We start from the raw sequence: 9,127 nt of genomic DNA on the forward strand, positions 1-9,127 counted from the left end.
GATATAATAAATTAAAACAACAAACTGATATGATGAAGATATTTCCAAACATCTAATCGCCCCCCTCATCACAAAGGATCCCTTTACAATGCTACTTCTTTCCATTTGATAAAAACATAATCTTTACTTTAAAGATACAGCCTTCCATTTGATATTTCTTATTTTACCTCTTGAAGTAAGTTTAGTTTTGCATGCAGTTGCAGGAAGTGGGACAGAGAAGTCCAGTATATCGCTTCTCCCAAATATAATAGCTTTAAAAACTACAGTACACACCACTTTACCACAGTACACTTTACCACACCCAGATGGTAAAATTTCCTTTAAAAATGGATGATGGTAAGCAATTTTCTTTCTGTTTACTCCTAATCTGTGATTTTTAAGGGTTTTCTTACTTATTTCACATTGTTTTATTGTTTTTCTAATCAAACCACATAACAGAATTTTCCTTATCCCCCCCAAAATTAAGTAAAATAAAATACAGATCAGTTTATTATAGAAGAGTCACTATGTGACTTTTTTTAATTCATAATTTTTATAAGAGATGGCTTTGCCTTTCAGTGACAGTAAGAAGATTTCTACTTGAGAGTTTCTACTGCATTATTGATCCTTTTACTATTTTATAAGGCTTTACTGGAAATTCAAGACATTACATGCTTCAAGAAAATCTTTGATCAGTTTGACAATAATTATTATGTGATAAACTTTCTGTGTTCTCTTGTAGATGCTTTGGAAGTATAAAGGTGGCCTTGATATTCACATTACCCATCAATAACATTAAGCTTTCTTCGTTGAGTTTTTCTCTTGCTTCGGAATCAGTTGGTAATCAACACTCATGAGAAAGGTAAGCATACAGCCTAGTCTTCTTGACTGTGGGCACACAGCTTTCATTCCTCTCCTTCATTCACACTATACCACCTAGTCTCACAATTGTCAGTGACCTTTCTACATGACTTATACGAAAATGTAATTTCACTTCCCCAATACTCAGATGGTTTCTTCATCTACAAAATAAAGTCCAAATTCATTAGCATGGAAAAATCTAGGAGTGTAAAATACACAGCTGACAACATTATTTTTGCTTTTTACTGTACAAGTGATAGTTTGGTGGGCTTTTTAATTGGCTTGTTGGTTTTATTTTATTTTTGAGACAAGCCTTACTTTCTAGCCCAGGCTAACCTGAGATTCATGGGAGTTCCAGATTGACTTGCCATCAGCCTCCCAAACGCTAGGATTACAGGTCTGACCAAATATACCCAGAATCTAAATTTGTGGCTTTCATTATTCATAATGTTTTTATTTTGTGATTTCCTCACCATGTCCATTTTAGCAAATTTCATTTTCCAAGTTTGTCTCATCATTTTTTCTTTAGAATTCAATATCCTAGACTGCAATAAAGGAAGAACTTGTTGGTAACCAACAAATTTAGAACCAAATAATACAGCTAAGATCCAGCTAGGTCTAGGGAACCTTCTGAATATGCTGATGTTAATGGGTTCTCTTCATTATCTTTTCCTCTATCTTTGTCACAATTATTAAAAATAGAATTCTGTAACATAATTTAGTAGAAATCAGATGTGGTTTGCAATTCAATAGATATTGTTTTTATTTTAAAAAATCTGCTGCATTACAGATAATGCATACCTTTATTTCCAACACTAGGGAGGTGGATACAGAAGCAGGAGGATTATGGGTTTAAGGTCAACCTGAGCTACACAGTGAGGCTCTATCTCAGGGGGAAAAAAAAAACTGTTCTTCTTTTGATTTTCCACCAATTATCTGATGTCAGTATTATCACACAAGAAACAGAGATTTCAGGGAGATAGGACACATAAACTGTTCTTATAGCTACTATGCCCCTCACCTCTCAAAGTCAAGATTCATGAAAAGTAGAAAAGTCATTAGTTTGCCTATCTACTATTACAATTCTATTTCTGGAGTTTTACTAAACTCCTATATTGTGTGGGGGTGAGATGTTTCAAAATTATGAATAATAGACATATTTCTCAAAAGTCTGTGTGTATGCAGAGCCATCACATCTCCAAAAATGTATCCTTTAATGCCCCTTCTACAGACTCAGGGATCTGCCTATGCTTGTCCTTCCCAGGTGTGAATGTGCAAACTGGGAAAAATCCACTTCAGAGACTCACTCAGGCATGTCTCAGCTTACTCATTAGGAATTTGTCCTCTTCCAACATATCCTGATTTTGACTCTTTGCCTGAAACTAATCAGTAATCTGGAGGGAAAAAAATCTAGAATCTTATTTATGAAATCAAGAATCTATCTCTAGGAGCACACTGGAGATTTATGTCCATGCCCATGGATGCAGGAAACTGGTCAAGAGTAACTGAGTTTGTCCTCATGAGCTTCTCTTCCCTGCCTACTGAAATACAGACCTTGCTCTTCCTGGCATTTCTAGCCATCTACCTGGTCACTCTGCTGGGAAACAGCCTCATCATTCTGGTAACCTTGGCTGATCCCATGCTGCAAAGCCCAATGTACTTCTTCCTCAGGAACTTGTCCTTCATAGAGATTGGCTTCAACCTGGTCATTGTGCCCAAAATGTTGGGGACCTTGATTGCCCAGGACACAAGCATCTCCTTCCTTGGCTGTGCCATTCAGATGTATTTCTTCTTCTTCTTTGGAGTGGCTGAATGCTTCCTCCTGGCCACCATGGCATATGACCGCTATGTAGCCATCTGCAGTCCCTTGCACTACCCAGTCATCATGAACCAAGGAACACGTGCCAAACTGGCTGCTGCCTCCTGGTGTCCAGGATTCCCTGTAGCCACTGTGCAGACCACATGGCTCTTCAGTTTTCCATTCTGTGCCACCAACAAGGTTAACCACTTCTTCTGTGACAGCCCGCCTGTGCTGAGGCTGGTCTGTGCAGACACAGCACGGTTTGAGGTCTATGCCATTGTTGGCACCATTCTGGTTGTCATGATACCCTGCTTGCTGATCCTGTGTTCCTACACTCGAATTGCTGCTTCTATCCTCAAGATTCCATCAGCCAAAGGGAAGCACAAAGCCTTCTCCACCTGCTCCTCACATCTCCTTGTTGTCTCTCTTTTCTATGTGTCGTTAAGCCTCACTTACTTTAGGCCTAAATCAAATAATTCCCCTGAAAGTAAGAAATTATTATCATTGTCTTACACTGTTGTGACTCCTCTGTTGAACCCCATCATCTATAGCCTGAGAAATAATGAGGTGAAGAATGCTCTCAGTCGGACCTTCCACAAGGCCCTGGCCCTCAGAAACTTAATCCTTTAGACTTTAAAAGGTAAGGTTAATATTTGTTGAATGGAGAGTACATATTTGTGATTCATGTCTGTCTCTTGTTGATCTCTATTGTGATGAATTCCAGTTGCTAATAGGCTTTTAGAAATCTCAATAGAAAATGAGAAAAAAGAGAAAAAAAAACACAAATGCGGTTTAGACCTATTATTGCCATCAATACAAATTTCCTTTACCTGCCAATTATACCTCACAAAAATGTATCTTTATTTTTCTTATTTAGTTTCTACTTCTAATCATAAACTTAACTCTGAAATCCACTTAGACTTTGAATATTTACAAAACGAGCCCAGAGAACTGCAGTGAGGTGAACTGTGGCTATTGTGAATAGATGAGGTGGGGCACTCCTGAGTTGAAAAGGAATTTACTGGTGGCTATGATGCATTCAGAAGTATTAGGGCTGCCCATGATGACCTTCTTCCTAGTATTGCTACTCCTGTACTCCAGTCGCTCCATGATTCCAAAATGAGCATGCTTCTCACCTTCTCAATGTACACATGCTTGCCATCCAATCATTTCATCTTGGCAAGGCAGATGAAACTTGGAACTGTTTGTGTTTGGTCCTGCATTGGACATGGACAAAATACCAGGACCTGTATGCCTCAGGATGAAGTTCTCATCCTCAAATTTCTCTCTGTGGATGGACTTGCTGATAGTGTCATTATGGCATGTGAAGTCACCACTCTGACACAGGAATCTCAGAACAATTCTGTGAAGCTGAAATACCAGGTCCTTCCTCTACAGTGCCCAAAGTATGACATTTTTCTGCTGGAAATTTGTCTGCAAACATCTCAAAGGAGATGTAGCCCAGAGGTTCAATATCAACCATAATATCAAAGAGCACTGGAGTTGGTCAAAGCTGATAGCAGGTGGCTATAGGAGACAGCAGCATCTGCAAAGTCTTTATATTCCTTTATTTACTGATTCTGTTGGCATTTCAACAATTCAGTGCCAAGGACTTCAAGATTCTTTTATTCCTGTGTAACATACACTTTGAACACTATAAAATGGCTAGTAATTATAACATGGGATCATATGCAGAAACAGGGAGGCATTCCTTTGAGGCAATGTTAGTTCTAAGCTAGCAAGGAACAGTAGCTCTATAATCCTTGTGAACTTGCATGAATAACCTCGGTGGCTATTTCTTTCCCACTGAATTCTTCCCAGGAAGAATGTCCTGAGATTATTCATGCACCTTGTCTCACATACAGGTCCTTACACTTTGTTGAAGTGGTATTGTGTCAATAAAGGTGCTACTTTCACCAAAGCGTTAATGAGGTCCTAGCTGATTCCAATAGATCTTCTTTAATTCTGGGATTCCTTTTATGACCTCATGGTACTTTATTTTATACTTGTGTCTTTCTTTATTTAGTCACTTACTGCTATAAATCATGCTATCCAGATCAGCCTTTTGTATATGCCTTGACATTTCTAATGGTATATCTGACAGATGTAAATCTAGAAATTGAATTTCTGAGGCAAAAGATAAATACAAATATAACATTACAAAATGGAAAATCGGGGTTGGGGATTTAGCTCAGTGGTAGAGCACTTGCCTAGCAAGCACAAGGCCCTGGGTTCGATCCTCAGCTCCACATACAAAAAAAATATGGAAAATCAAACCATTTAAACATCTACCAGCAATTTTTGAATATGCTTGTTTTCTTGAGTCTTCATCAATAATATTTGTTATGAAACAAATGAACATTGATTATTTTGTATGTAGAATAAATTCAATGAATTTTTAGTTTAAATGAAATAAATCTTGAGAAATGAGGAATATAGATGAGTATGTGAGAGAAAATGCACACATTTCATTTGAACTTTTGAATACACAATTCAGATAATTAACATAGGTAATATCTTGGTATCCTATTTTTATCTTGAAAAATTGCCACCACTAGTTTGGACAAATTCATCCACTCGTTTAAAAACCACTCTGATGTCTCATGCAGAGTGTATTACTGTTGTGTACTTATATTTCAAGTTTATTAATAATTTCAATTTTATAAATATTTGTGGGTTTGTTTTTTTTGTTTTTTGGGTTTTTTTTGTTTTTTTTTTTTTACAAAATTGTCTTCTCTTGAAGTACTTGGAACTGTTTGAAAACTAAAACTTCACAGGTGTTTCTATTAGGTATATCCAAAGCCTTATGTTCTACAGGACTACACTAAAAACACTAGGAGGGTATGGATAGAGTTAGAGTCAGATGAAAGACATAGAACTTCAAATCCAGAGTATTGCCACAAGTAAGAGTTGGTACTTGGATACAAAACACAAACTGCCCAGACAGACAGAGGGGTGAGGCTGGAGGTTGTCACTATAGGTGTTTAACATGCACAACAACAACTAGAATGAAAATTCCAATGATTCTTTCATTAGAACATTCGGTGCTGAGGCAGATAGATATGGTAGTCTAAACTAAAGAAACATCCTACAGATGATCATGGAAGACAATGCCTTATGCCAGAAACCAAAATAAAACCAATCAAGGGTTGTCCCTAGCTACAAATGGAGACTTAGGTATAGGCACTATTTAAAGGTTTGTAAAAAGAATATCCAGCCGGGCAGTGGTGACACACGCCTTTAATCCCAGCACTCTTGAGGCAGAGCCAGGTGGATCTCTATGAGTTCAAGGCCAGCCTGGTCTACCAAGTGTGTTCCAAGAAAGGCTCAAAGCTACACAGAGACACCCAGTCTCGCAAAAAAACAAAAAACAAAAAAATCCATGAAGATTCATATTGCAAGAGTTAAATGATAATTAACTCAAGGTTGACTATATCATTTCTTTATTTGTGTTTACCTTGCCCAAGGAAAAAAACTTTAATTTATAAAGTGTGTTATGTTGGGGGAGGGAACATTCATCTGTGCATACACGTGAAGGCAGAAAAGATCATTGAGTGTCTACCTCTATCACTCTCTCCCTTGTACCTTTGAGACAGGATCTCTCATTGAACCAGAAGCACCATTTTGAGTAGCCTGGCTGACTAGCAAGCTCCTGGAATTCTCCTGACTTTGATCCACAGTGCTAGGGTTACAGGAACATGCAGCCATATCTGGACTTTCACAAGGGTGCTAGGGATTTGAACACAGATCCTCAGATTTGGGCAGTGAGTAAGACACCTCCCATGTCCCTGATTTGTGTCAAAATGAAAATGACAAATGAATGAGATAGTCCAGTTTTTAAGAATGATTCTGAATTGAAGTGGTATGAGAATGAATTAATTCAAAATAGTTTTTGAAGAAGAATTTATGGGAAGTGATGGAGAGCATGTGGGTAATTGTGCTACTCAAAAGATGAGGGATGATTCTGGAGAAAGACTGATTCCTGCAGCCAAACCCAGGTGCCCTGAAAGGCTGGGCATGTTTTCCTTCTTACATCTTCTGCCTTTTAAAAACATTGCCCCCCAAACCAAAAAGAATTCTGCTTGCTGAGAGATGCAGAGATGATCACCACACACCATGTTGTCTCAGAATTGGTTCTAGAGTCATAAAGTCAAGAGGACTTGATTACTAATGGAATAACTACATAGGTCCAGTACAGAAGAGAGGAGACAAAGTGAAGCAAAGCTGCAATTTCATGTGAAATCCTGACATCAGCCTCATTCTTCAAGGAACAACAAAGCATAAGCAAACCTTTTGTTTTTGTTGGATCATGTCATGGGAGCCTTTTGTTTTGTTTTTTATATTCACTTCCCATCTGTGAGGAAAAGAAGAGAGAAACAGCAAGGTTCCAGGCACTTCAGTCTCAGAGAGTTTCCTTAGGATCCAAGGACCAGACAATCTGAAAGTAAAGCTTGACCAAATTTAGGGGTATGGCTTATTTTCATATTAGAAATATGTTTATTACCTTTTAATTTTTAAAATTAAAGCTTCTTGAAGCCAAGGGAGGGTTCAGGGTCTATCAAATTGGCACAGATAGAGAATGTACGAGCTAGAAGATGGGGTGGAATGCTGTAAAATGTTGTCTTCTGAACATGACATGCTATTGCACTAATAACCTCATAGCAGATGTTATTACCAGGACAAGACCTGTACAAGGTCAAGACAGGCAACATTCCAGCATGGGCAGGAAGTCCCACTCTAGGATCTGCCCCTTAATGGGGATGTATGGCAGCTGATACCTGCTAGGAGAAGAGACAATCATTTTCTTGGGAAGATGCTCCCACTGGTAGGTTTCTCATGCTCTGGTGGATGACCTACTCCCATGCACATATAGACAGCACTGATTGTACTTAATGGGTTATCAAAAATTAAGTTAGAAAAGTTACAACTCTCACATGGGGAGAGCTGGGGGAGTGAAATTGGGGTGGATGTGATCATATTTCATTATATGCACATATGAAATTCACCAGAATAGAGAAAGAGTGGTCCAAGAGGACTGAAAGGCATGTGTACCTGTTGTGTTGTTTGTAATAATCCCTTCAGGATTCTCCCTCATCTATGAGTTCAGAAAAGAGAAGAGAACACACACACACACACACACACACACACACACACACACACACACACACACACCTTTAATCAGAACACAAAAGAAAAGCCCTTTAAAAAATAAATAATGATCACTGAGTCTAAATCCAGAACAGCTGTGTGAGGTAACTTCTCCAAGTTCAACACCTACCCATAATGTGAGTTTTCTGTGGAAACTTCCATGATGACCTTAAACTAAGTATAAATATTCAAACTCACCTTCCAACAATATGTATTTCTCAACAGCAAAAATTCGACCTAACACATAAGAAAAACTAAGTGTTTTCCTTTATATGATGCATTTATTTCCATTCAGAACCACACAAACCCTTACATAGGGCAGTGACAGTGCTCTTTCCTCATCTTCCGCTTAGATACGGAGTCCTTTGCAGTGGATGTGACCAAGATAATACACACACTTCTGATTTGTTAAAGCCATCTTTCTTGCCCATGCACAAGTACATCTTCAGCCGACTCACAATGATCTATTAAACTTTCCCATTATTTCTTCCTACTCATAGGTTATGTCTAGAGAAAAGAACAATGCTAGTGCTGTTTTTGTTGCTGTATCATTTTCTCCTAGTTACACATTCATTACAGTTATAGTTTCATATTTTATGAGATTCCTTTGTTTGCTTTCCCTAATAAACGTTCTATCCCATTAAGTAGTGACCATTTACCAATAAATACCTAGTGCCTGTTATGTGATAAGCATCTGACAAACATTTACTGATGAATGACATTCAAAGTGGACCTTCTACATGTCTTCTTTGGTTATGAGGACCCATGTTTGATTGGTCCTCTTTCAAATGCTAGAGTGAGATTCATGTTGAGGAAAAGGGTGGAAGCTGCAATGACAGAGAGAAGTTGGGTAGCTGTAACTATTTCCACATCATTGTTCATTGCAGGCACCAAGCAAACAGTAATGACCAAATCACATATGATTAATGCTTCCGGTGAGAAACTCACAATCAAACACATCCTTCAAAAGCATGTTGAGAAAAGTTCAACATCCATGTAAGCATTTTGTACAAAGCTCTTATTACTCAAGGACTTTTTTCCCAAAGCACTAATTTCACTTTAATTTTTTTTAAAAAAGTATTATAAAATTTCATCATGAACTATACTCTGATCATATTCCTTCCCCTTACCAAACTCCTCCCAGATTCTCTACATCTGTCTATTCATTACATGTTCCCTGTCTCAAAAACAAATCAAAACAGACAAAAAAACTAAGAAAAAGAAAATCAATACGACAAAAAATACCTAAACAAAACAAAAAATGCACAAAACATGGAGAATAATTTGTGTTGGCCAACTACTCTGGGGCATGGAGCCTGCCCTAGAGTGTGGTAGTTA

At 38.0% G+C, this 9,127-nt stretch overlaps 1 protein-coding gene across 1 annotated transcript; it reads left to right on the top strand.

The window, feature by feature from the left end:
* The first annotated feature begins 2,308 nt into the window (after nucleotides 1–2,308).
* LOC118573568 (olfactory receptor 10A2) lies at nucleotides 2,309–3,271 on the top strand. Its single transcript, XM_036173852.1, has one exon. It carries the CDS (start codon nucleotides 2,312–2,314, stop codon nucleotides 3,269–3,271), a length of 960 nt encoding a protein of 319 aa, XP_036029745.1. The 5' UTR covers nucleotides 2,309–2,311.
* Nucleotides 3,272–9,127: the final 5,856 nt, after the last annotated feature.

The sequence above is a fragment of the Onychomys torridus genome, chromosome 1 (genome assembly GCF_903995425.1).
Source record: "Onychomys torridus chromosome 1, mOncTor1.1, whole genome shotgun sequence".
In the NCBI taxonomy this organism is placed as follows: domain Eukaryota; kingdom Metazoa; phylum Chordata; class Mammalia; order Rodentia; family Cricetidae; genus Onychomys; species Onychomys torridus.